The following is a 26,942-nucleotide window of genomic DNA, read 5'->3' as shown; positions in this document are numbered from 1 at the left end:
CGTGTTGAGAGACAATTGAGAAGGGACAACTCCCCTGTCTCCAATTTATAAGGAGAGCAAGTGAGAAATCGGAAGTCAAAGTCCTTCAAATCACCCCAGAAAACGGGAATTTACTACAGCATCCACCTACCCCCAGGGACCAAGGCATACATTTCCCACCAGTTTCTAGACATCTAGGCATCTGGACACCTAGACATTTATTTCCCTAGCTCACCCAGGCAAGCTTCCATCCCAGGGGACAAACAAGGGAAGAGGTGCATATCCAATCCCCTAAGTGCCTCCACGGTGTCGGTGTCGGGAACCCTGGCGTCCCTACAAGGCTCTGGACCTTAGGCCCTTCATCCTAAGGTCCCTTTAAATACTTTGTCCCTTACCTGAGTCCCGCCCAGGACAGGTAATCACAAACCCCGCCCCTCTGCCAGAAACCGGGATCCGTCTGATTACAGGGAGAGGGGCACCCCTCCTTTCACTCCCCTCCCCTCTCCCCTATCCCCCATTCACAGCTGGCCTTAGCTGGCCTGGCCCAGGAAGCCCCAATTAAAGAAGAGGGGACAGTCGCTCACAGGTCTGGGCAGGTAAGTGAATGTCCCCTGGAGGCAGAGCCTGGCTTGGAGACCCTGGTCCCCCAGTTCTCTGCCCCTCTGGGACTCAGAAGCTTGGGTCCCCCAGTCCCAGGGGTCCAGGACCCCCACTCCCTTTGCCCCCCTGGACCCAAGAATATACTCTTTGCCTCTCCTGTTCTGGTCTCTCCTGTAATCTTTGATCTCTGTGGGTGGATGTGGTAATGAGCACAGGGAGAGGCAAGTATAGCTGGAAACTACCTGGAAGAAAGGAATCTTGATCACCAACAGACATGTTTAAGAGCACCTACTATGTGCCAAAATTCATGCTGGGCGCTGCAGACCCGGTAGAGAAAAAGATAAGCTCCCTGCTCCAGTCTCTGGAGGCACACACAGCTTTCACTCAAATCCTGCTTCTGAATCTTGCAAATCGCACGACCTTGGGCAATTCTTTTATCTCTCCGTGCCTCAGTTTCCTCATCTGTAAAAGGGGGATAAGAACAGCACTTCTGTGAAAACTAAATGGAGTTGATATAGGTAAACTACCTTGAACTACCTGGCCCAGGATACAGCCTAGGTAAGTGTCTGCTATTATTATTACAAATCATTACAATTTGTGGACCATAGAGTCCAGTCAGGGTGACCTGGCCCCATTCCCCAGGGGCTGAGGCACCTGATGTCTCCACCATGCCCCGTTTCAGGTGTTCGTAAAATATGAGGGGCTCCCCCTCTCTGCTGCTTCTGTACCTGGGATTGACCACCTGCTTGGACACCTCACCCAGTGGGGACCAAGACCCAGGTGGGTGTCTGGGGGAAGAGCCCGTGTCCAGGCACAGACTCCTGGAACACTTGCCTCCAGTCCCCTCCTCCCTGAGCACTCCATAGCTCCCCATCCCCTGAGGTTGAGATTCTTCCATGTCCCCAGCCCCGGGAGCCCCCCATTTTTCTATGTTTCATGTTCTTTGGGTGCAGAAGTCTTCCTGGACTCCCCAGAAGCCCAGAGCTTTCTAAGAAGCCGTAGCCGGATTCCACGAGCCAATCACTGGGACCTGGAGCTCCTCACACCAGGGAACCTGGAACGGGAGTGTCGTGAGGAGCGGTGTTCCTGGGAGGAGGCACGGGAGTATTTTGAGGACAACACTCTGACGGTGAGAGCCCCTCTCCCCAGGCCCTGGGATGTCCTGGCCCCCAACTCCCTCTACCCTGGGTCTCAGAAGTCGGGGCGCGGGCAGGTTGGGGGGATGGACTCTCCCAGCTGATATGCTGTCTTTCCACCTGCTCTATTCTTACCCCTTCAAGGAGCGCTTTTGGGAGAGCTACATCTACAATGGCAAAGGAGGTGAGTGGGGGTGTGGGGGGGACCCCTCTTGTTCTGTGCAGCTAAGGCAGCCCCCTTCCCGTGGAGGTCCGAACCCACACCCCCTGCCCCAAATGTGCCTCCTGCAAATTCCATGCTCCCTGAGTTCCTGGAGGTAGTTATCAAAAGAGTCCCCTCCTTTGAGACTAGAGCCCCTGCCTGAGGAACCTACCACACTTATCTGGAGGAGGCCTCCTGTCCTTAGGAAGGAGGAAGTGCGGGTGGAGAGAAGGGTGACAGCCCAGGGGCCTGTCAGGCTTCAGGCTCAGAGGTGCTAACCTCTTTGGAGTGCAGAGCCCCGGCCCCTTTTGCAGCTTGGTTGCTAGGGGGACTGCTCCCTAGCAACAGGGCCTGGCCAAGGCAGGCCAGGCATTGGAAGCCTGTGCATCCTCACCTGCCCAGTCCGCCCACCCCCAACCCTTCCTGTGAGTTCTAAGGCCCCACCATGGCTGCAGCCTTGTTGCTAAGGGGGGACTGCTCCTTAGCAACGAGGCCGGGCCAGGCCGGACCAAGGAAGCCTGCAGCACTCACTACCTGGCTGGCTTCCCCTCCCCCACGGGCCCATCCCAGCCTTGGCCTGGTTACTAAGGAGGCCTCCCTAGCAACCACACCTAGCCAGGCTCAGGACCCAAGGCCCACTGCCCAGGGAGGAACCCCCTCCCGGTACCAGATGCCCCACCCCTCCCCGTGGCCTGGTTGCTAGGGTGGATGCCCCTTAGCAACAAGCCCTGGGTCTGCTGGAGTCCTCACACTGGAGCCTGGTTGCTAGGGGAGGTAACTACCTCGCTGCTGGCCTAGTGAGGCCCAGTGGCTTCTTGAATCCACCTGAAACATCTCAGAATCTGGAGGGCCTGCCTTCTGGGTGCAGCTCTTCGCTAAGGGGGCTAAAAGCCACCAGGGATTCACTGTTTGAGGAAAGCTCCCCACCCAGTGCTACAGGAAGTCTCCCCAGCAGCAAGACAGAGGAGGGCCTCACAGACCTTTGGAGTTCTCCCTGTGTGCCTGTTTCTCCTCAGAAGCATGGCCTTGGATTGCTAAAGGCCTAGGGTCCTAGCAAAGGGTCCCCCCGAGTTCTAGACACCCAATGATCTGTTGCTGGGGGGAGGTCCCTAAATTCCCCCATTGATAAATGGATTTTTCATAGCCCGGTAAATTCAGAAGCCTTCCTGTGGATTCTCCTCTTCCTTCAGAGTTGAGGTCTCGTCCCTCAGTGGCGTGGTTGGTAAAGGGACTGCGTTCCAGAGGGGAAGTGTTGTTAGATAAAACACAGGACACCTCCACCCCCATCAGTTAAATTTGAATTTTAAACACACAAGAATAGGGACGCCTGGGTTGCTCAGTCGGTTAAGGGGTTAAGACATCCAACTGGACTCTTGATTTCAGCTCAGGTCATGATCTCACAGTTTGTGCGATCAAGTCCCGTGTCGGGCTCTGCCCTGACAGTTCCGAGCCTGCTTGGGATTCTCTCTGTCCCTCTCTCTCTCTACCCCTCCCCTGTTCATGCTTTCTCTCTCTCTCAAAATAAATAAATAAACATTAAAAACTGCACATGAATAAATTTTTTAGTCTAAGTATGTTCTTTTTAAAATTTTTTTAATAAAAAATTTTTTTAATTTTTTTTAATTTTTTTTATTTTTGAGAGAAAGAGAGACAGAGCGTGAGCAGGGGAGGGGCAGAGAGAGAGGGAGACACAGAATCTGAAGCAGGCTCCAGGGTCTGAGCTGTTAGCACAGAGCCTGACATGGGGCTTGAACCCATAAACCATGAGATCATGATCTGAGCCAAAATCAGACGCTCAAACGACTGAGCCACCCAGACACCCCTTTTTAACAACAATTTTTAAGTTTATTTATTTATTTTGAGAGAGAGAGAGCGTGTGTGGGGTGTGGGGGGGGGGTGGGCAGAGAGAAGAGAGAGAATTCCAAGCAGGCTACACTCTGTCAGCGTGGAGCCAGATTTGGGACTTGAACTGACGAACTGTGAGATCATGACCTGACCCTAAATCAAGAGTCAGATGTTTAAGTGACCGAGCCACCCAGGCACCCCTAGTGTCCTAAATATTACATGGGACATAGTTATACTAAAAACAATTATTCATTGTGTATCTAAAATTAGTATTTAATAGGGTATCATACATTATTATTTGCTAAATCAGGCAACGGTCACTGTGGGGGCAGCTGAGCTCCCTACCCAGATGGATTTTGTTTAGGAGGGACTCAAGCCACACTGTGTCCAGGGAGGGGCCTCTGTCACCACGGGGATACAGCTGCCATATTTTCCAGTCCTGGATGAAGTTATCGTAGACCCTTTATGTGTTTGATCTCAATGAATTTCACAGCCTGTGGGGGAGGAGTTATTCCCATTTTACAGGGCAGCAGATGGAGGCTTACAGAAATGAGTACGTTCAGTTGCCTGGAGTCACATACCTAGGAAGTGGCCCCAGTTCTGCTTTGCTTCTTGGCCTGTACTCCTCCCTCTGTGGGAAGGCATTGGGTTGTTGAGGTGGGTGACAGCCCCTGACATGGTGCCACACCCCCCCCCCCTTCCCCACTGCAGGGCGTGGACGTGTGGATGTAGCAGGCCTAGCTGTGGGGCTGACATCGGGCATCCTGCTCATTGTCCTGGCCAGCTTGGGAGCCTTTTGGTATCTGCACTGCCGACGACGGGGTAGAGGCCAGCAGCCCTGTCCCCAAGAGTAAGGGGGATTCAGAGAGAAGGGGTTTGAGGGCTGGAAAGCAGGGGGAGGAGAGGAAGGAGGAGACGGGTCAAGGATTGGGGCAGGTGGGCACCAGAGGAAAGGTCTGAGAAGACTATCACATGGAAAGTCAGTCTGTGAGCTTGCGTATGTCCAGTTGCGTGTCTGTCTGTCTGTCTGACAATATCCTCAGTAGCTGGCACACAGTAGGAGCTCATTCAGTATCTGCTGCGTGTCTTCATGGTACCGTATTTATGTGTGACTATCACTCTGTGTGTATCGTGTCTGGCGAGGCTGTTAGCGGTAAGGTCTCTGGGTGTCTGCAGCATGTCAGTTTCCGTGGTGACAGGCTGTCACACATGTTTGTGTGTGCCTTATGAGTTGTCTAGGCATGTGTTTCTCAGTGGCAGGGTCTAAAAAGGTGCTTGAGTGTCAGTCTTGGAAGTATAGTGGGTCTGGGGGTTTTTAGGAAGAGTTTATTATAAGAGGGGCACTGGGAGATTTGTGACTGGGTGTATCTCTGTGTTATGTCTGTATCAGTGTGTGCCTGCCTACCTCTCTGCAGGGCTGTTTTTTTTCTCCATGACTCTCCCTGTGTCTGGAACACATGTATGTCTGTGAATGAGTATGTCTCAGCAGTTGATGCCTGTCTGCCTGTGTTCCTCCGCCTCTCATTCTGAGGTGCTGTTCTGTGTGGCGGGTCAGGTTCAAGGTGACCCTCATTTCCTCTGGTCTTTCTCCCTTCCACCCTCAGAGTCTCTGTGTCCCTAGGTCTTCCCTCCTCCTCCCAAATCTCTCTATCCTGTAGGTCTCTCCTGCTAACAGTGTACTTTCTGTCCCCAGGGCTGAGCTCATTAACCCCCTGAGTCCCCTGGGCAGTGTAGGCCCCCCGACGCCCCTGCCTCCACCGCCACCCCCAGGTCTCCCCACCTACGAGCAGGCGCTGGCGGCCTCTGGGGTGCACGACGCACCTCCGCCCCCCTACACCAGGTACTGGGCTGGGCTTCTACCCGGGGGTGGGGCTCAGAGGGGAGGATGCTGCGAGAGGAGGGGCGTGGGCTCAGGGGCGGGACTTGGAATTTTGAGCTTATTATCCGGGGCGAGGCTTGGAGCGCGGGGGCGGGGTCCTATGCAATTGCCTGGGGGCGTGGCCCAGCGTTGTCGGTGTGGAGCCTTACAGGAGGGTGGGTCTTGTACCCAGAGGGTCCGCGATTGGCTGAGACGCCCGCGGGCGGGTCGGAGTGGTCTTAGTTGAGGGGGGAAAAACAGCCGGGTCTTTGACTCCCCATTGTGCCCCTCCCCATGCAGCCTCAGGAGGCCTCGCTGAAGAGCTGTTTCAGAGCTGGTGTTCCCCAGATTCACAGCGGATTCCAGAGCCCCCAGGCCTCTTAAACCACGTAGCTGAGCTTGAGGAGTGGTGGGAGTAGTGGTCGTCCGGCCCGAGGCCTACCCTGGCACACGTGTTTCCAACAAGTACGGATACACGCGTATCCCCGGCCAACGTGTTCCCTCGTCCCGGGTTACTCGCGGGCCCCCACGCTCTCCTGACGGTGGGGGTACCCGGCAGCCCCGCCCCCCGGGGTAGGCTTGCGTGGAAACTCGGACCCCGGCGCGTGGGCCCGGTGTACCGACTCGCGTGAGTGAGCAGGTGTGACAAGGCCATCGCCCTCCAGTGCTACGGGCCACACACACGCGCATGTTTTCGTGTGCTCTCCTTGCACGCACACGGGCGCTCTGCAATCCAGGGAAAGGGTGGGGGGCATATTTGCAAGTGTGCTCTTTGGGGTCAGGCTCGCATTGCACCGGGAGACTGGAGTTGTGCTTCTCTCGTAAATTACAATGCTTTTGTAAAAGAGACAAAAAGTGAACGCAAAAAATAAAAAATAAAAATCAAACTGAATTGCATTCCCGGGTGCGTCTGCGCGCGGCGGAGTTGGCTTTCTGTACAAACGCTGCGCCCTACACCCCCAGGCCGTGCTACCGCTCTGTATCTTTCTCTCTCGCTCTCTCTCTCTTTTTTTTTTTTTTTTTTTGCATTTGCACGGGATTGTGGGAGGAAGCGGAGCGCAGCCAGACACCCCGCCGCCCGCCCCCCCTTCCCCTCCCCCCTCCCCCAGCCGCCTTGTGCAAAGATGGCTGCACCGTGAGCGCAGAGGAGGAGGAGGCGGCGGCGGCGGCGGCGAGAGAGCGAGCACCCAGCGCCCGCACCCACCCCGGGGCCGCCCGGGACGCCCCCTCCTGAGCGCGCTCCCTCCCTTCTCTCTTGCAAGCGCCGGGGCAAAGGCGGAGACAGCGGGGTCCCTCCTACCCCCCTTTCCCTCCAGGGGGAACCCCCCTTCCCCCCTCCTTGGCTCGGCGGCTGCACCCCCTCCCTTGCCCGCCCCTCCGCCCCTGCCCCCTCCCTCCCCAGCCCGGGGCCTTCCCGGGCCTTCGGCGGCTGCAAAGAAAAAAAGAGAGAGAGAGAGAGAGAGGGGAAAAAAAAAAGCAGCAGCGGAGGGAGCGGCGGCGGAGGAGAGCGCGCGCGCGCCCCCTCCCTCCCTCCCTCCCTCCCCCTCCCCCCAATTTCCACCGCGGCCAATTCATGGACAGGAACTACCCCAGCGCCGGCTTCGGGGACCCGCTCGGCGCCGGGGCGGGATGGAGTTACGAGAGGTCAGCGAAAGCTAGGTAAGGAGCTGAGGGTGGCCTGGAGGAAGGGGCCAAGGGGTGGGGGCCCAGCCCGGCCGGGCCTGGCCCGCCTGGCGAAGCGTGCATCGCAAACTCCCCTCCGGCTTGCAAGGGAGCGGCCTTCCTCGGTTTGCAACAACGCCGCCGCCCCAGTTTGCAAATTGCAAACTCCGCCAAAGCCAGCTCCGGCATGCAAAGGGAGAGATGCAGCGGGAAAATGGGGGTGCAAAACAATTTCGGACGGAAAGGCCCTGGGAAGGTGGGAGGGACTGGCGAAGCAAGGCCTGGATTTCCCCCCATCCTTGGATTCCCGGCTTGCTGATCCCTCCTCCCTGCATCCCGGGCTCTGCTCTTGCATAGGTGGGATGGAAAGGAGAATTAGAACGCAGACCTGGGGGGAGCCCCCCCTCCCGTCCTATTGTTCCGGGACTGCGCGAGGCCGCGCCACTCGGGCCCCCCCCCCCCGAAATTCCGCGCGCAGAGTGGGCACGGGGCCCCGCCCCCTTCCCAAGCTGGGGTTCTGTGTGTGTGAGGGGGGGGTCCTGGAATCTGAGACACGCCCCCTTGGGCTCCCCCACCCCCAAAGGCAGAGAATCCTAGTGGATGGCGAGGAGCGGAGTATTTGACCTCTTGAGTCCCAGCCGTGAATTGGGGCCGTTGCATGGGAAGATTCAGATATTTCCCTGGTGTGTGGTTGTGTGCGTGAGCGTGGGCCCTGTTGGTGCTTAGTTGGCACCCTGCTCACCTGCGAATCAGCCCCCTTCCTGCTGTTTATGTCCTGCCTTCACTCTTCACCTGTCCCCAACCCCCCCACCTCCTGGGTTTCCCAGCATGGCTGGGCATGACCCCACATGTGTTAGGATTTTCCATTTGGGACTTCTCGCTCTGTATATTTCCTTCCCCACGGGTGAGCTGGATAGTCGTTTGCACACACACCTGGCTTTGCAAGGGCCCATGCATTTGAACCTCAACCCTGCGGGATGGACGTTGTTCATGTTCACACTTGTACCTGGTACTTTCCCCTAGTCCTATCCCCTCCCCACCCCCCATCCCAGCCTTTTGGGGAACAATCTACCTCCTGCTCCTGACTCGGGACCCTATATGAGGTTCAGGGCCATGTGTTCCCACGTGTCTGCATTAGAGTGGGCGTCCGTGTGCACCCCTCAGGTGGGCCCCGGGGCCTTGTGTCGTCCAGGGGATAGTGGGCTCGGTAGGAAGTCCATGCCTTTTGAATTTTCAACTTGGGGCACTTCCCTCTGACTCTTCACCCTCTTCTGTTTGCCTCGTCGTTGTGCATGTCTGTTTGTAAACGTGAGACTATCTGGGCTCTATTTATTGGGGCTTGAGCGGGGAATGTTTCATGGCTCTTTTCATTGGGTACCCCGGTTCCCTTGGTCTTCTTTCCTTTAGGGCCCAAGGTTCCTTAGGGATAACCCCCAGTCAGCTGTAAGATTCCCCCCACACCCCGGGGGATTTGCTGAGTTCCATTCTCCTAGGGTAGCTGCAGAGGACACCCTAACATCTCTCCCTTCCCCCCAGCTTGGTCTATGGCAGCTCCAGGACCTCGCACCCCGAGACCGACATCTTACACCGCCAGGCCTACGCGGCCCCCCACCCACTGCAAAGCTATGCCACCAACCACCACCCAGCAGGTACGGCCCCCGTCCCGCCCCGCCTGGGCTGGCCCTCCCTCCCAGGCAGCTGGTTGGCTGCTGAAAGTTCCACCCCTCCTAATTGGCCGTGCCCTGCGTCCTGGCCCGCCCCTTGCTGCCTCTCCTCTGATTGGTTGCCTCTGAGGCTGCTGGTCCCTGCTCAATTTCACGCTGGATTCGTCCACCCTTGTCTCTGGCCCCGCCTCTTTCGCTCCAATTGGCCCCGTCCCCTCAGCCCCCAAATCCCACCTTCTCTTCCAGGCTTTTCCTCCTGTCTATCCCACCCCAATCCTTTCCCTCTAGGTTTGCCCATCCTCTTGGCTCCTTGGCGCTCTGAATTCGTTCTTCCTGATTCCTTTTCTTTCTGATTGGCTCTAAGTCTTTGGACCTCCCTTTTTTTCCTTGGGTCTGCCCACCACCTTATTCTTTTCCCTGTAGTCCTACCTCTAATGATTCTGATTGGTTTCCTTCTTCCTGGGTGGACCTGCAAGTAGATTACATTATCCAATTTGATCCTTAACTTTCCTGGTTGGCTCCTTCCCTTGTCTCCTCCTTATTTTTTTTTTGGTTTTTGTTTTTTTTTCTGGATCCTCCCACTTGAACTCAATCCCTTTAGACCTGCCCTCTTCCTACTAAGTGGCTCCAGTCATCCCATCTTTCCCCCTTCCTTGCTAGAATTGCCCAAATCCTTTTGTGTCTCCCTCCCCCTTCCACCAAGAACTCTGTCCTGTTGTGCCCACTTCCTTTGATTCTGGGTTTTTCTACTCTTTTGTTTACCTTTCCTCTCCTGGGCTCCCTGCCCTTACGATTGGACTACACTCCATCCTGCTTATTGCTTTCCTTTTTCCCCTTTGTCATCCTCTGCCCTGTCTCCTCAGCTTGGCTGTGTCCGCTTTATCCCCTTGGAATCTATCTCTTTACATTTTCCAACCCTTTTCCCTGACCTGATTTGCTTTTGGCCTCTTCCTTTTCCCTTTCAACTTGGCCTTATACCCCACTTTGCTGACTCTAACCCCCTTGTCCTTGGCCAGGCCTCTCTGGACTCTTCGACACTGGCCTCCACCACGCGGGCTCAGCAGGGCCCGACGCCTCCGTCATGAACCTCATCTCGGCCCTGGAGTCCCGGGGCCCCCAGCCTGGCCCCTCTGCCTCCTCTCTCCTCTCCCAGTTCCGCAGTCCTTCCTGGCAAACAGGTAAGCCCAGCGCCGACCCAGGAGGGCCAGGGTGGGGCTGGCATGTGGTCCGCCCTGACCTGTGGTCTTCTCCGTCATCCCTAGCCATGCACACGCCAGGCCCCACGGAGCTCTTCATTTCGGGCGCCCTGCCGGGTTCCAGCACCTTTCCATCCTCCTCTGCCCTGTCGGCCTACCAGCACCCGGCTTCCTTCGGCAGCCGCCCCTTCCCAGTGCCCTCGTCCCTCAGCCTTCAAGATCCCCCATTCAGTCCCCCAGCTAACGGGCTCCTGTCCCCTCATGATGTGTTGCACCTAAAGCCCTCGCAAGCACCCACGGTGCCATCCTCGCTGGGCTTCGAGCGCCTGGCAGGGGGCGGTGTCCTGGGGCCTGCTGGTCTCGGCCCGGCCCAGACCCCTCCTTACCGCCCTGGCCCTCCTGACCCACCCCCACCCCCCCGCCACCTCCCGACTCAGTTCAACCTGCTGGCTTCCTCTTCCGCTGCTGCCGCTGCCGCCGAGCAATCTTCCCCACAGCTCTACAACTTCTCGGGTGCTGCCCCGGGCCCCCCGCCACCCGAGCGGGCCCTGCCCCGCCAGGACACCGTCATCAAGCACTACCAGCGGCCGGCAAGTGCACAGCCCCCGCCGCCCCCGCCACCAGCCCACGCCCTCCAGCATTACCTGAGCTGTGGAGGCAGCTACTCCTCCATGGGCCACAGGGCTAACCTGGCCTGTAGCCCCCTGGGCGGCGGGGAGCCCTCCCCTGGTGCTGGCGAGCCTAGCAAGGCTGGGCCCAGCGGAGCCACGGCTGGAGCATCGGGCCGGGCTGCAGGCCCAGAGGCGGCTGGAGGAGGTGGGGCTGCGGGTGGCGGTGGAGGTTACCGCCCCATCATTCAGTCGCCCGGTTACAAGACAGGCAAAGGCGGTTATGGAGCAGCTGCGGGTGCTGCCAACAGGCCCCCCCCGCCCCGTTCAACCGCCACGCCCAAATGCCAGAGTCTGGGTGGGCCAGCAGCAGCCTATGCCACTGGGAAGGCCTCTGGGGCTGGCGGGGCCGGGGGCCAAGCCTATTCCCCTGGACAGCCCCAAGGGCTTCTAGGACCCCAGGCCTACGGGCAAGGGTTTGGAGGGGGTCAAGCACAGGACTTGAGCAAAGGCCCTAGCTACTCAGGGGGGCCCCCACAGCCCCCCAGTGGCCCCCCGCCTCCTGGCCTAGCCACGTGTCAGAGCTACTCCCCGGATCAGCTGCAGGGGCAGCTGTATGGGGTTCAGGGTGAGCCATACCCCGGGCCAGCTGCCCATTCCCAGGGGCTGCCTACAGCCAGCCCCTCGCTCAGCTACAGTACTGGCCATTCCCCGGCGCTCTCGGGTCACGGAGGTGGCTGGGGGCCCAGCTCCCTGGGGGGTGGCGGCGAGGCCAGCCCTTCTCACATCATCCGCCCACTGCAGTCGCCGCCTGCCCCCGGCCGCCCGCCTGGAGTCGGCTCTCCGGGAGCCCCTGGCAAATACCTGAGTTCCGTCTTGGCCTCGGCCCCTTTCCTGGCGCCTCCGGGAGCCGGCAGCTATGCAGCCGGAGCAGGTGGCTACAAAGGCAAAGGGGATGGCTCGGAGCTGCTGGCTGGCCCCGGCGGGCCTCCTGCCGAGCGCACGGAAGATGAGGAATTCCTCATCCAGCATCTCCTACAGGCACCCAGCCCCCCGCGGACCTCAGGGGCAGACGGCTTGGTGGGTGAAGATGGGGCAGCGGATGCCTCCAAGGGACTTGGGGGTAGTGGTGGGGCCGGGGGTCCACCGGGCACACCCTACGAGCTGGCCAAGGAAGACCCCCAGAGGTATCACCTGCAGAGTGTCATCCGGACGAGTGCCAGCCTCGACGAGGGTGCCACAGCAGCCCTGGAGCTGGGCCTGGGGAGGCTGAAGGAGAAGAAGAAAGGGCCGGAACGAGGTGGCGAGACACCCGAGGGGCTGGCCACCTCAGTGGTCCACTATGGGGCAGGTGCCAAGGAGCTGGGGGCCTTTCTCCAAAAGAGCCCGCCGCCCCCACCTCCCACGGCTCAGCCTGCCCAGCCCACACCCCACGGCCTCCTCCTGGAGGCCGGGGGCCCTGACCTCCCACTGGTGCTGCCTCCGCCTCCCCCACCACAACTGCTCCCTTCTGTCCTTAGCCACGCCCCCAGCCCCTCTCCCAGTGCCCCCAAGGTTGGTGTTCATCTCCTTGAGCCAGCCACCCGTGATGGGGCGCCCCAGGCGCCCCCGCCGCCGCCCCCACCTCCGCCACCCATGCCCCTCCAGCTTGAGGCCCACCTCCGAAGCCACGGCCTGGAGCCTGGTGCCCCCAGCCCCCGCCTGCGACCCGAGGAGAGTCTGGAGCCCCCAGGCGCTATGCAGGAGTTGCTTGGGGCCCTGGAGCCACTACCCCCAGGGCCTGGTGACACTGGCGTAGGCCCACCTAATACCGAGGGCAAGGATCCCTCAGGTGCCTACCGCAGCCCCAGCCCGCAAGGCACAAAGGCCCCCCGCTTTGTGCCACTCACGTCCATCTGTTTTCCTGACTCCTTGCTCCAAGACGAGGAGCGCAGCTTCTTCCCCACCATGGAGGAGATGTTCGGCGGAGGGGCGGCAGACGACTATGGCAAGGCCGGGCCGCCTGAGGACGAGGGTGACCCTAAGGCGGGGACTGGGCCGCCTCCGGGCCCCCCTGCCTATGATCCCTATGGGCCCTACTGCCCTAGCCGGGCGTCTGGAGCTGGGCCTGAGACGCCGGGCCTGGGCCTGGACCCCAACAAACCGCCTGAGCTGCCCTCCACGGTCAATGCCGAGCCTCTGGGCCTGATCCAGAGTGGGCCGCACCAGGCGGCCCCGCCACCCCCGCCTCCCCCTCCACCGCCGCCACCTGCCTCCGAGCCCAAGGGAGGCTTGACCTCACCCATCTTCTGCTCTACCAAGCCAAAGAAGCTGCTCAAGACGTCCTCCTTCCACCTGCTACGGCGCCGCGACCCGCCCTTCCAGACGCCCAAGAAGTTGTACGCCCAGGAGTACGAGTTTGAGGCGGATGAGGACAAGGCCGATGTGCCCGCTGATATCCGCCTCAACCCTCGGCGCCTGCCCGACCTGGTGTCCAGCTGCCGTTCCCGCCCGGCCCTTTCACCCCTGGGTGACATCGACTTCTGTCCACCCAACCCAGGCCCCGATGGCCCCAGGCGCCGTGGCCGCAAGCCGACAAAGGCCAAGCGTGATGGCCCACCCCGGCCCCGGGGTAGGCCCCGGATCCGCCCGCTGGAGGTCCCCACCACTGCTGGGCCAGCCTCAGCCTCCACACCCACTGATGGAGCCAAGAAACCTCGGGGCCGGGGCCGTGGTCGGGGCAGGAAAGCCGAGGAGGTAGGGGGCACACGGCTGGAGCCCCTGAAGCCACTTAAGGTGAGGGGGACTGGGGTCTGGATGGCTTAAGTTTTCAAGAGAGCAGAGGGTTGGGGCCACGGTTGAGGTTCTGGGGCGTGATGGGGGCTGTGGTTTATGTTCCTGAAACTTGTGAGGAAATGAATCTCTGGGCTGGGATTCCAGGCTTCCACTGTTGGAGGGATCTGAGAATTGACACTTTGGGGTCTGGAGGGAGGGAGCTACAGGGTATTGGCGCTTAGGTTCTTGGGTGCTAGGTCTTAAAGGACCAGCGATTGGGGGTTCCTAGATTCCTGCGTCTTGGGGGTGCGGGTGGAGGGTCTGGAGATTGGATTCCTGGGCTGTAAGCAAAGGAGGATCAGGGAGCATCGAGGGAGGAACTCCAGTCCTGTTCTGGAATCAGAAGGGGTCTGTGGGCTTGAATTCTAGAGTTCTACAGGCTGAAAGTGGGAATTTGACCTGGGTCTTAAGTGAGGGTTGGGGGCCTGCGCTCCTGCTTCTGATGGGGGAGGGGACTTGGGGCCCCAGATCCGTGGGTCCTGACTCCCCATCGCCCCAATATCTAGATCAAGCTGTCTGTGCCCAAGGCCGGTGAGGGTCTGGGAGCCTCGTCAGGCGACGCTGTATCCGGCGCTGACCACAACAGCCTGGACTCCAGCCTGACTCGGGAGAAGATTGAGGCCAAGATCAAGGAGGTGGAAGAAAAGCAGCCAGAGATGAAGTCCGGCTTCATGGCCTCCTTCCTGGACTTCCTCAAGTCAGGCAAGCGTCATCCGCCACTCTATCAGGCCGGCCTGACGCCCCCACTCAGCCCCCCCAAGAGCGTGCCGCCCTCTGTGCCGGCCCGGGGCCTGCAGCCCCAGCCCCCTGCCGCCCCCACTGTGCCACACCCCCCGCCTGCCGGCGCCTTCGGGCTGGGGGGCGCACTGGAGGCGGCCGAGAGCGAGGGGCTAGGGCTGGGCTGCCCTTCGCCCTGCAAACGGCTGGACGAGGAGCTGAAGCGCAACCTGGAGACGCTGCCCTCCTTCTCCTCGGACGAAGAAGACTCTGTGGCCAAGAACCGGGACCTGCAGGAGAGCATCTCCTCAGCCATCTCCGCTCTTGATGACCCACCCCTCGCTGGGCCTAAGGACACTTCCACCCCAGATGTGCCCTCCTTGGCAACTGAGGCTTCAGTGCCAGGGCCTCCCCCACTCCCGGGGCTCCCTAGCAGCAATGGCACACCCGGTGAGCTCGGGGATGATGGTTTGGGGGCGGGAAGGGGCTTTCCTGTTGTTCAGGTCACAGGGTACAGTTGTGCAGGTTGTGCACTGTGTAAGGGACATTGTTCACGTAGATGAAGTAGATTCTCTTGTTTATGAAAGTAACTTGTTAATTGAGGGCAAACAGGTGTTTTTAGTAAGAAAGGTAGCATTTTCTAATTTGCCCACAGATGCTAAGTGGGCTAAAGGGCCCCAAGGTGGGCACTGGAGAATGTGGGAAATGGGGCAGGTTATAAGTGATAGGGACAGGTGGGTGACAGGGTACTGAGAGAGCATTTAAAACTGGCGAGGATATGGGATCTGAGAAGGAGCTGGGATTTAGAGATGTATGGCAAAGGACAGAAAGGTATCTGGGGGTAGGGAGCGACTTGGGGAGGGTAGTTGAAAGAGACTGGAACATTGACTAGTTGGGTCTCATGGGGGGGGGCGCAGGAGGGAAAGGCTGGGGGTGTGGCAGGGTCTGGATAGTATTCTGTCCTGAGAGAGGCTTTGGGCAAATTTTAAGGTGCTTCACTGGAGAGGGAATGAAGGCATTGATTTGGAGGAAGGCAGCGGGGGCAGTTAATGAGGGTTTGAGGGCTCAGAGGTGTCCTAGGGAAGGGAGAGCACTTCTAGGGGGTTGCAGAAGAGTGGGAAATGGAGAGTGAGGCTGAAGGGCGGCTGAAGGGCAGAGGTGAGAAGAAATGCCGGGGGCTTCTGAACAAACAGAGTGTCAGGGTTTGCTGAAATGGGAACGAGTATTGGGGTTCAAGAACCTTGGAAGGCTCATAGCTCAGGACACGGCTTGAGAGGAAGCAGTTTTAGGCATCAGGAGGGATTTTAAGGCAGTAGAGGGGGCCGTTAGAAAAGCCCTTGGAGAGTTCAGTGGGAAGTAGAGGGCATTAATGATCTTGAGAGTAGAGAGCAGTCTGAGGGAAGGGCAGGGAGAGCTTGTGGGGGAGGAGGACAAGACCCCCTGAGCAGGAAATGAGGAAGAGGTGCAGAGCGAATGCTTGGGGAATTGGGACGGAAGGTGGGAGGTGGGAGGTGAGAGCCAGCAAGGGCTTTGAGGCAACAGAGCGGTGTTTCTGGACTCAAATGGGCATGAGGCGTGGGAAATGGGTTTCAGGGGCTCAGAAGGTCCTCTGGAGCTGGGAAGGGGGTCTCCTGGAGGGACTTTGACCTAGCAGAAGGGCTTTGGGGGAGTTGAACTGTTGGCATTGGAAGGGACGTTCTGGAACAAGAGAAGAGGTGCAAGGGCTGGTGAATGGCATTTGGGAACTAGGAGCCACGTCAGGGCAGGGCAAGGAGCTTTGGAGGGACTTGGGGTGAGGGCAAGGGGGAGATGGACTGGGGTTGGAGACCGTTGAAGGATGAGGAAGGGTCTGTGGTGAGACAAGAGAGGACTGATTTTTTGTTTTTTAATGTTTATGTGTTTAGAGTGTATGTGCACGCAAGCAAAGGTGTGGGGGCAGAGAGAGAGAAGGAGAGAGAATCCAGCAGGCTCTGCAGCGTCAGCGCAGAGCCCGGTGCAAGGCTCGATCCCATGAACTGTGAGATCGTGACCTGAGCGGAAATCAGGAGTCAGATACTTAACTGACTGAGCCACCCACGCGTCCCCACAGAGGACTGGTTTTAATGGGGAGTGGGGGCGGGGGGGGGGACATTGAGTAATGCTACAATACAAGGGACAGAAGGGGAGAGTATTTAGAGACTGGGAAGAGGGGTGGGGACAGAGCACCACATTTGGGTGGGAAGGGTTATTAGGACACTGGAGAGAGAAGTTAAGGGAATAGTCTTCCTTTGGCCTCCTCAGGCAGAGGTGGGTGTTAAAAGTCCCAGAGCGGGGCGCCTGGGTGGCTCAGTCCATTAAGCGTCCAACTTCGGCTCAGGTCATGATCTCACAGCTCATGAGTTCGAGGCCCTGCATTGGGCTCTGTGCTGACAGCTCAGAGCCCGGAGCCTGCTTGGCATTCTGTGTCTCCCTCTCTCTGCCCCTCCCCTAGTCACCCGCGCGCTCGCGCTCTCTCTCTCTCTCTCAAAAATAAATTAAAAATCATTAAAAAATAAAAAGAAGTCCAGGAGGGGAAGGGCACCTGACTGGCTCGGTCTGTGGAGCAGGAGACTCTTGATCTCAGGGTTGTGGGTTCCAGTCCCATCTTGGGTGTAGAGATTACATAAAAATAAAATCTGGAAAAAAAATAACAAGGAAAGTCGGGGAGGGGACAGGCGACAGGTAAGCAGCCTCAGGAGCCCTGATTAGGAGGAAGGGCAAGAGCAGAAGAATCAGAAGTGGAGGTGAGCGGGATTTGCAGCAGAGATGGGTGTTAGGGTGCTCGGTGGAGAACAGTTCCCGTTGATCAGGAGGGATGTGGGGGTGCACAGCAGGAAGGGGGCTGGCTGTGTTGGGACGCTGGAGAGGAGGGTAGGGGCTGATACTGATTGACAGTGACAGCGGCCTTGAGGGACCTGCGCGGTGAGGGCCGAGGGGGCCTCGCGGTGCCGGTGGGTGCCTGGGTGCGTAGTCCGCCCTGACGCCCCTCTCGCCCCCAGAGCCCCCGCTGCTGGAGGAGAAGCCCCCGCCCTCGCCGCCCCCCGCCCCGACGCCGCAGCCACCGCCGCCGCCACCCCCACCGCCGGCCCTGCCCTCGCCGCCCCCGCTGGTGGCCCCTGCGCCCAGCTCGCCGCCCGCCCCGCCGCCCTTGCCCTCGCCGCCCGCCCCGCCCCCGCCCCCGCCGGCCGCCCCCCGCGCCGGAGGAGCCCCCTGCCCCGTCCCCCGAGGAGCCCGAGCCTCCGGACGCCCGGCCCCTGCACTTGGCCAAGAAGCAGGAGACGGCAGCCGTGTGCGGGGAGACGGACGAGGAGGCGGGCGAGAGCGGCGGGGAGGGCATCTTCCGGGAGCGCGACGAGTTCGTCATCCGCGCCGAGGACATCCCTTCCCTCAAGGTGAGTCCCCGACATGGCACGCTGGGCCCGGGGGTTTGGTCCCTCAGCGGCTATGGAATGCCTGCCGGGTGACAGGCCCCGAATCCACAGGCCGATGGGGCCAGAACATCCAGAGGACATGCGGGGCTCTGAGATGCGGGGGGCGTGTGTGTCCCATAAAGGAGAGCGATGGTTAACATTTATTGCAGATATTGTGGGGGCTGGGGTTCCAGGAGGCAGGTCCTGGTCTCGGTAAAGCTTCTAATGTAATGGCACAAGCCAAGAGAGTGGTGACTTGGCGAGGTATGCTGTGTTGGTGGACGCGTGTGGAATCGACAGAATATACCTGTGAATGCGCGCGCATGCCGAGGTAGTCTGTAAACTGAGTAGCCAGTGATTTGGGAGCGTGAGGCCACATCTTAAACACTTTATACAGATCGCCGCGTTCACTGCTCCCAGTTACGCTACTCCAGAGGTTGGCAAACTGGCCTGGATGGGCCAAGTGCAGCCCACGACCTCTTCCTATAAATAACGTTTTATTGGCACCCAGCCATGCCCAGACGTTTCCAAATCCTCTAGCGCCCATATCGTGGCGGGGTGAGATGGTTGAGGCAGAGGCTAGCTGACCCACAAAGCCAAGAATCTTTCTTTTCTGCTCCATGATGGAAAAAGTTTGCCGATCTCTGCTCTACTCGGTTCATGGGACAGATAGGTTTGGACCAGAGGATTAATAGCAGGGGTGCTTGGTGAGGGTAGGTGACTTCAGGCGCTCGTGCAGTGCGTCTCCCAGAACAGGAGACTGAGCAAGTGCTTGGTGGGTCAGCAAGCCATGGTTCCCTTGATGGCGACCCTGAAGACCAAGCTCCTTCTTCATATTAGTCACTGTCACGGACTGGGTATTGATTACGGGGCCAGGAACACGTGTGGCCCTTGATGTACGTCATCGCGTTTAATTTAATCTCGGGTGTTGTTTCTTCAGACGGAGATGTTGCGGGATGAATTAATTATAAGGTTAATAACTTGTGTTATGCTTTATTATCTCGTGTACTTTGGGAGATGAACTTAATGTGTTACTTACAGTCTTATCTTTATTTTTATTTATTTTATTTTATTTTTTAAGGTTTTTTTTTTTTTTTAAGTATGAAATTTATTGTCAAATCGGTTTCCATACAACACCCAGTGCTCATCCCAGCAGGTGCCCTCCTCAATACCCGTCACCCACCCTTCCCTCCCTCCCACCCCCCATCAACCCTCAGTTTGTTCTCAGTTTTTAGGAGTCTCTTATGCTTTGGCTCCCTCCTTCTCTAACCATTTTTTTTCCCCTTCCCCTCCCCCATGGTCTTCTGTTAAGTTTCTCAGGATCCACATAGGAGCGAAAACATATGGAATCTGTCCTTCTCTATATGACTTATTTCACTTAGCATAATGCTCTCCAGTTCCATCCACGTTGATACAAAAGGCCAGATTTCATTTCTTTCTCATTGCCACGTAGTATTCCATTGTGTATATAAACCACAATTTCTTTATCCATTCGTCAGTTGGTGGACATTTAGGCTCTTTCCATAATTTAGCTATTGTTGAGAGTGTAGTCTTATTTTTAGTCGTTTTTTTTTTTTAAGTTATTTTAAGAGAGCACAAGTGGGGGAGGGGCAGAGAGAGGGGGGAGAGAGAGAGAGAGAGAAAGAGAATCTCAAGCAGACTCTGTGATGTCAGCACAGAGCCCGATGAGGGGCTTGATCTCACAAACCCCGGATCAAGACCTGAACCGAAATCGAGAGTCAGACGCGGGGGCACCTGGGTGGCTCAGTCATTTAGCATCTGACTTCGGCTCAGGTCATGACCTCATGGTTCGTGAGTTTGAGTCCACATTGGGTGAGCCCCCCATTTCTCTCTCTCTTTCTCTCTCCCTCTGTCCCTCCTGGGCTTCTCTCTCTCTCTCTCTCTCTCTCTCTGCCCCTCGCTCACTTGAGCCCTCTCTCTGAAAAAAAAAAAGAAAGGTCAGACGCTTAACCCACTGAGCCACTCAGGTGCCCCCACAGAATTTAGTTTGATCTTTTTTTCTTAATTGTGGTAGCCTGTATATACCATGACATTTGTCATTCTAACCATTTAAAAAAAATTTTTTTTTTAACGTTTATTTATTTTTGAGACAGAGAGAGACAGAGCATGAACGGGGGAGGGTCAGAGAGAGGGAGACACAGAACCTGAAACAGGCTCCAGGCTCTGAGCTGTCAGCACAGAGCCCGACACGGGGCTCGAACTCACAGACCGCGAGATCATGACCTGAGCCGAAGTCAGCCGCTTAACCGACTGAGCCACCCAGGCGGCCCGTCATTCTAACCATTTTTAAGTGTATCATTCGGTGGCATTAGGTGCATTCACATCGTTATGTAACTATCGCCATTGTCTGTCTCCAAGTTTTATGTTCATAATTCTCCTTCACGATAGGGATTGCTAGCCCCGTTTTACAGGGAAGGAAACTGAGGCGTAGAGTGGTACAGTAGCCTTCCTAGACTTTCATGGTTGGGGACTGACGCCAGCTCTGTTGGCCCCAGGAGCCCGGGGTCTCAGTACCAGATTCAGCCTTTCTCTGTCCATTCTGTCAAACATTGACAGTGACAGCGGCGGATGCTGCTGGGCGCCCCGCGCTGGGCCAGAATAACAGAGCTTTTACAGATGAGGAAGTTCACGTTCAGAGAGAGGGACTCGTTCGGCTGGTAGGTGCCGAGCCGGGATAGGAGCCACAGCTTTCTGACACCACCTCCCAGCTGGCACGGGGCCGGGCAAGGATTCAGATGCTTAAAATACAACACGAGTGTGCATTACAATGGGGGACACACAGCCCCAGGACTGAACCACTCATGCAAACGTTGGAGACTCGTTTGTGTGCTTGGAGTCGGGGCAGGCTGGTGGCATCGTTACTGAGAGCCCAGCTTTGGCGTTAACCTGACAGGCTTAAATCTCAGCCACTTCTGGGCTGGGCTGGTGTTGACCCTTCCTGACCCTCCGTTTCCTCATTTCCTCCCTCAGGTAACGGGAAGATCCAGGCATTAATGCTTGCCTGGGGCTTTATGGAACCGGGGGTGGCACACAGTAGGTGTCCTAAAACTTTCGCTTCTGTTACTCACCTCAGTGCTCTTGGGCGAACCTAGTGCAGAGCTTGGGTAACTTTTTCCGTGAAGGGCCAGCCAATAAATACTTCGGGCTTTATAGGTCAGAGGGTTTCTGCTACATATTCTTGTTTTGTTTTGTTCACAATCCTTTAAAAATTAGGAACCATTTTTAGCTGGTAGGTGTGTAAAAATGGGCAACAGGCCACTGGTCGAGAACAATGATAGTCCGGTAGAAATATCAGTGAACCATACACGTCATTTCAAACTTTCTCGTATCCAGGGGTGCCTGGGTGGCTCAGTCGGTTAAGCGTCCCGACTTCAGCTTAGGTTGTGATCTCCCGGTTTGTGAGTTTGAGCCCCGCGTTGGGCCCTGTGCTGACGGCTCGGAGCCTGCTTTGGATTCTGTGTCTCCCTATGCCTGTTCCTCCCTGCTCGTGCTCTGTCTCCCTCTCTCTCAAAAATAAATAAACATTTTTAAAAAATTTAAAAATAAGCTTTCTTGTACCCACACTTAAAAGATAGGGGAGCTGGCTTAATGAGTAGAGCACATGACTTTTTTTTTTTTTTTAAGTTTATTTATTTAAGAGAGAGCTCAAGCTGGAGAGGGACAGAGAGAGAGGGACAGAGAGAATCCCGAGCAGGTTCCGCGCTGTCCGCATGGAGCCCAACATGGGGCTTGAACCCACAAACTGCGAGATCATGACCTGAGCTTGAAACCGAGAGTCAGACTCTTAACTGACTAAGCCCCCCAGAGGCCCCGAGCACTGGACTCTTGATCTCAACAGTTGTGAGTTCAAGCCCCATGCTGGGCGTGGAGCCTTCTTAAAAAACAAACAAACAAGTTCAAAGATGGGTGAGATTGGCCACATTGTATTTTCTGTAACAGTGTATTTAAAGCCATCATTTCAGCATGTCATCAACTGTAGAAAAAGCTCCTGAGATGTTTTACAGTTTTCCCATATCAAGTCTTTGACACCCAGTGTGTATTTTACACTTGTGGACCGTACTCGGGGCAGCTGAATTAGAAAGCGCGGGGTTAGCCCCCTTCCGTGCCTCAGCGTCCCCATCTCTGAAATGAGAGTGAAAATATTAACTCCCAGTTCTCGGGGATGTGGAAGATTTAGCAGGATGTAGACCCTGAGCACGGTAAGAGTTTATGGGGTAGAGAAATGTACGGGGAAGGGCGGTCCGGGTGGAGGTAGCAGGGTGCAAAGCTCGTGTCATGAGCAAAAATGCGTTGTCCTTGTGGCTCAAGGGGTTGAGTGGCTGGAAGTGAGTGCCAAGGCTGGGAAGGTGAGCCAGGGGCCGGGTTATGCTGGAGTGAGATCAACGGGCGCCTGCTTGAGACTCCTCTCTGGGTTTTCCGGCAGCTGCTAGGGCTTCTCGCCAGCGGGGAGGTGGCTGGGGAGATGTCTAGGCCTGATGGCAGTCTGTCCACCACCTCAGTCCTGTGACCCTGATTCCCTGTTAACGGACCATAAAGCTTTCTTATTCCCACCCTGCTAGGTGTTTCTGGCTCGTTCTCATCTTGCTGCTTGCTTCCTGCCCTGGTCTCTGCTTGTCAGAGTTCAGATTCCCAAAAGAGAATCTGATTGGTCCAGCTCTGCATTTGGGGCCAAGATGATTTGCTTCCTGATTGGCTGCCTGGTTAGGTCTCCTCCAATCGGCTCTGGCTTCCGTCGGGCAGGGGCAGGGGCTTTGGGCATGTTGGCTTCCCTAATAAGGGGAAGTGGGTGTGGTCAGTGACCCGATGGACATGAGGAGAGGCAGGAAGGACAGCCTGGGGACTGACCGGCCCTGATTGGAGATCAGGCAAGGATGATACCAGGGATTGGGCACGATGGTGGCAGGGAGGCAGAGTGGTTTTGGGAAAGACACCAAGCTCGACTGGGATGTGGTGAGCCAGGGGACCTGCGTCCAATGAGAGAATCAATAGACTCAGAAGAGGCAGATTTGGTAGTGGGAGGAGACTGAGGAGGGGGTGGGCTCCCCCGGGTGGGAAGGATGCTCTGATGACTTCTGAGAACTTCATATTCACATTGAGAGGGGAAAAGGCACCCCTGATGGAGGGCACTGCATATGCAAAAATCTGGGGGTCAGAAAGTCTGGGGTTCATCTGCTGAACTCTGAGGGGTCGGGATAGCGTGCTGGGCAGGGGCTGGAGAAGAAAAAGGAAACTGAGGCAAAGTTTCGCTGTGCCAGACTGTGGAGCTTGCACTGGGGGCCCTACAGGGGTTTGGAGCAGAGCAGGATGTGGTCTGAAAGGAACTTTTCAATCCTTGGGCCTCTGACCTGGCTTCCCAAGGTCACCGAGAGGAAGGACTGGGAACCACATAGCAGCCTGGGAAGAAGGACTTGGGGCCAGGACCCTGGCATCCTTGTCTCATCCTGCCTCTTGTAATTTTAAGCCGAGAGCATTTTGAGACCTCATTTTCATCAGGTTATTGTAATCCCTTTTTTGCACTCCCCTAGCTGATCTGAGGGACACAAAAAATCACGGAGGTGAGGGGCGCCTGGGCGGCTCAGTCAGTTGAGCGTCTGACTTCCGCTCAGGTCATGATCTCATGGTCTGTGAGCTCAAGCCCCGTGTCGGGCTCTGTGCTGACAGCTCAGAGCCTGGAGCCTGCTTTGGATTCTGTGTCTCCTTCTCTCTCTGCTCCTCCCCTTCTCATGCTCTGTCTCTCAAAAATAAATAAATATTTAAAAAAAATTTTTTTTTTTTTTTAAATCGTGGAGGTGAAAACAACTAACTCCAACTAAGAGTGGGTAGTAGATAGCTTGGCACACCAACGCCAGTATTACAGCTGCTGCCAGTGCCAGACATCATTAATTGATCTCAGCACTTCTCCGGCCATGCCTGGCTTTCAGGGCAGCCATGACCAATCAATTGGAGTTACCATCTGTATCCTGTTTATCACTTGAGTATGGATTCTTTGAACGCAAGGACTACCTTTCGTGCCTCTCTGGGTTATCACAATACCTGGTGCACATTTCCCGTAGCATCCGTATTCTTATCTTTTTTTTTTTTTTAATGTTTATTTTTGCAAGGGGAGGGGAGTGGCAGAGAGAGAGGGAGCCACAGACTCGACTCCAGGCTCTGAACTGTCAGAACAGAGCCTAAAGCGGGGCTCGAACCCACGAGCCATGAGATAACCTGAGCCGAAGTCAGACGTTCAACTGACTGAGCCACCCAGACGCCTCCCATGTTCTTATATAGTCTGTTAGCTGCTTTCTTCTAGACGCACAACTGTCACACATGCTGTCCTGTGTCGTTGCTCGGTCCCCCTCATAGAAGACATTGTCCATCCGAGACTCATTTAGGTATCCCCTCTTCCAGGAAGCGTTCTTGGATTCAGATTGCATGTGAGGTCCTTATTTTTTTTCTTAAAAAAAATTTTTTTAATGTTTATTTATTTTTGAGAGAGACAAGAGACAGAGTGTGAGTGGGGCAGAGGCAGAATGAAAGGGAGACAGAATCCGGAGCAGGCTCCAGGCTCTGAGCAAGCGGTCAGCACAGAGCCTGACGCAGGGCTCAAACTCACAAACTGTGAGATCATGACCTGAGCCGAAGTTGGACACTTAACCAACTGAGCCACCCGGGTGCCCCAGTCCTTATTTTTTTTAATGCTTTTTTTTTTTTTAACGTTTATTCATTTTTGAGAGACAGAGACAGCATGAGTGGGGGAGGGTCAGAGAGGAGACACAGAATCCAAAGCAGGCTCCATCCAGGCTCTGAGCTGTCAGCACAGAGCCTGACGCGGGGCTCAAACCCACAGACCACGAGGGGGTCTGCCATTAACACGTTTATTACTCGGTGCTGTTATTTTTTTGTGCCCTGTCTGGTTTTCCTGCTACTGCCCTCACTCCCCCAGATTAGATACTGGGTCTGGCCCACATCCTTCAGTTTCCAGTGTCCAGCTGAGGGTCACACAAGTCTCGGAGTTGTGGAGAGGTTATCTGAGTGTGTTGGGGGCGTGGAGAAGGGGGGGCCTTACCCTCACCGTGTCTTGCCCTGTTGTCGATTTCGCTGATCAAATACATGGTCTCTGGGAAACTGTCACCTGTCTGTTCCCGGCACAAGCCTCCACTGCGCCCTGTTTCATTTATCGACTTGTCTATCTTGTCACCTCTCTGACAAAGACCCCATGAGAGGCGTCAGTCTTATTCATCACTGGACCCAGGGGTCCAGCACGGTATGTGGAAAATGGTGGGTGTGCGCTCAGGAGTCGGTCATGACGTTAAGTCGCGACAGAGGCTTATGCCATCCCACCGTGAAGTTTTTATAACCAAAACTTTGCCGCCCAAGAACCAACGGCCTTGACTGCGAGGACTGGGGTAAGCCACAGGAGGACGTGGCCAGACTCAAGGTGCCTCCCCAGGGCTGAGAACATCACACGGCCAGAAGACATCTGGCTGTCAGTGTTCGTTGATGGATGGCTTGTCGACCTCAGTCCCTTTTCTCTTAAGCGGGTATAGAGGGAGGACATCGGGCCAGGAATTGGGGGGCAGGAAGGACAGGAACGAGGGCTGACCTTGCTGGCCTCACTGCACCCCTCCTCAGCTGGCACTGCAGACGGGGCGCGAGCCCCCACCCATCTGGCGAGTGCAGAAGGCGCTGCTGCAGAAGTTCACTCCGGAGATCAAGGACGGACAGCGGCAGTTTTGTGCCACCAGTAATGTAAGCCTGCCCGGGGGGTGGGGAGTGAGGGCTCAAGAGCCCCGGGTGGGAGGGGGGGAGGTCTGGAAGCCGGGGTCCTCCTCACACATGGCTGTGATTCATGCCTAGTCTCGGGTATAGTCCAGCAGGGGGGCTCCGTTTCCAGTGGCTCCTGTGGCCGCCACGGGGGCCCTGGGTGGGGTGGGAGTCTTGGCATCCGGCTGCCTGGCTGGGGTGGACGAAGGAGTTCCTCCTGTGCCTCTTTCCCTCCATAGTATTTGGGGTATTTTGGGGACGCGAAAAACCGGTATCAGCGCCTTTATGTAAAGTTCCTGGAAAACGTCAACAAGAAGGATTATGTGAGGGTCTGTGCTCGGAAACCCTGGCATCGGCCCCCAGTGCCCGTCAGGTACCACGGGGAGCCGAGGGGCGGGCAGTTGGTGGGCAGGGTCTACAGGCATGGGGTTGGATCATTCAAGAGAAGAGGCAGAGTCAGGGAGAGTGGACACAGGGTGGGTGACAGAGACCCAGAGAGAAAGAGACTCCAGTCTGGGGCCGGGGGGCCAGGCAGAGACCCCGAGAGGGAACAGATGGCAAGAGGGGAAGCTGGTTCTGTGCTTAGAGCTGCTGGCGAGGCAGGGGGATTTCAAGAGGAGAATTTGGGTTTCTTAGGGGCTGCTGACTGCATACAGTCCCTTCCGTGTTCCTTTCCAGGCGCTCTGGGCAGGCCAAGGGCCCTGCGTCTTCTGGGGCCAGTTCTGCCCCGCCTCCCAAGGCGCCAGCACCACCTCCTAAGCCAGAGACCCCTGATAAGACTGTCTGTGAGAAGCCCCCAGAGCAGACGCCTGAGACAGCTGCGCCCGAGCCCCCCGCCCCTGAGAAGCCATCCCCACCTCGGCCTGTCGAGAAGGAGAAGGAGAAAGAGAAGGAGAAGGAGAAGGAGCGGGTGACGCGTGGGGAGCGGCCGCTACGGGGCGAGCGGAGCGCGGGCGGGCGGCAGACACGGCCTGAGCGGAGCCTCACCGCGGGCCAGCCCGCCACCTCCCGGCTGCCCAAGGCCCGGCCCACCAAGGTGAAGGCCGAGCCGCCCCCCAAGAAGAGGAAGAAGTGGCTGAAGGAGGCGGCAGGAAATGCCTCGGCGGGTGGGGGTCCACCAGGCAGCTCCTCGGACTCCGAGTCATCCCCGGGAGCACCCAGCGAGGACGGTGAGTCCCTAGGCAGCCACACAGGGCGGGTGGGGAGGCAAGAGGAAGGGAATCCGGGGCATCAGAAGGAGGCGTGGGTGAGCGCTGTCCAGAGGGCTCCGGGTGGTATCGGTGAGACAGTGACAATAATTGAAATAATGGCAATATGTGTCAGTCACGTGGCCCCTGACTGGATGACTGCTCTGCACACGATGAATTCACTGGTTTAATTTTTGTAGCAGTGCTACAAAGTAGATACCGTTACTGCCCTCATGTACAGATGAGGAGACTGAGGCACCAGGAGCACATAACGTTGCT

The 26,942-nt window shown here is 57.0% G+C and overlaps 2 protein-coding genes across 2 annotated transcripts in view; both read left to right on the top strand.

Annotated features, from left to right (window-relative positions):
* The first annotated feature begins 497 nt into the window (after positions 1 to 497).
* On the top strand, positions 498 to 6,478 carry PRRG2 (proline rich and Gla domain 2). The gene is made up of 8 exons (XM_047079183.1): positions 498 to 575; positions 1,033 to 1,137; positions 1,262 to 1,359; positions 1,533 to 1,708; positions 1,860 to 1,899; positions 4,474 to 4,612; positions 5,456 to 5,602; positions 5,921 to 6,478. Exons 3-8 carry the CDS (start codon positions 1,275 to 1,277, stop codon positions 5,937 to 5,939), a joined length of 606 nt encoding a protein of 201 aa, XP_046935139.1. The 5' UTR covers positions 498 to 575; positions 1,033 to 1,137; positions 1,262 to 1,274; the 3' UTR covers positions 5,940 to 6,478.
* Positions 6,479 to 6,736: 258 nt separating this feature from the next.
* Positions 6,737 to 26,942, top strand: part of PRR12 (proline rich 12) — a 28,722-nt gene continuing 8,516 nt past the window's right edge. The window contains 10 exon segments of the mRNA XM_047077635.1: positions 6,737 to 7,279; positions 8,819 to 8,931; positions 9,963 to 10,124; positions 10,209 to 13,525; positions 14,071 to 14,731; positions 17,299 to 17,482; positions 17,484 to 17,691; positions 25,345 to 25,461; positions 25,716 to 25,849; positions 26,155 to 26,645. Of these exon segments, the coding sequence (XP_046933591.1) occupies positions 7,194 to 7,279; positions 8,819 to 8,931; positions 9,963 to 10,124; positions 10,209 to 13,525; positions 14,071 to 14,731; positions 17,299 to 17,482; positions 17,484 to 17,691; positions 25,345 to 25,461; positions 25,716 to 25,849; positions 26,155 to 26,645 (5,473 nt within the window). The 5' untranslated portion in view covers positions 6,737 to 7,193.

The sequence above is a fragment of the Lynx rufus genome, unplaced genomic scaffold (genome assembly GCF_022079265.1).
Source record: "Lynx rufus isolate CCGP_SWC_20201006 ecotype Redwood Valley unplaced genomic scaffold, mLynRuf1.p SCAF_16, whole genome shotgun sequence".
NCBI classification, from domain to species: Eukaryota; Metazoa; Chordata; class Mammalia; order Carnivora; family Felidae; genus Lynx; species Lynx rufus.
This window is presented reverse-complemented; position numbering and strand designations above follow the sequence as displayed.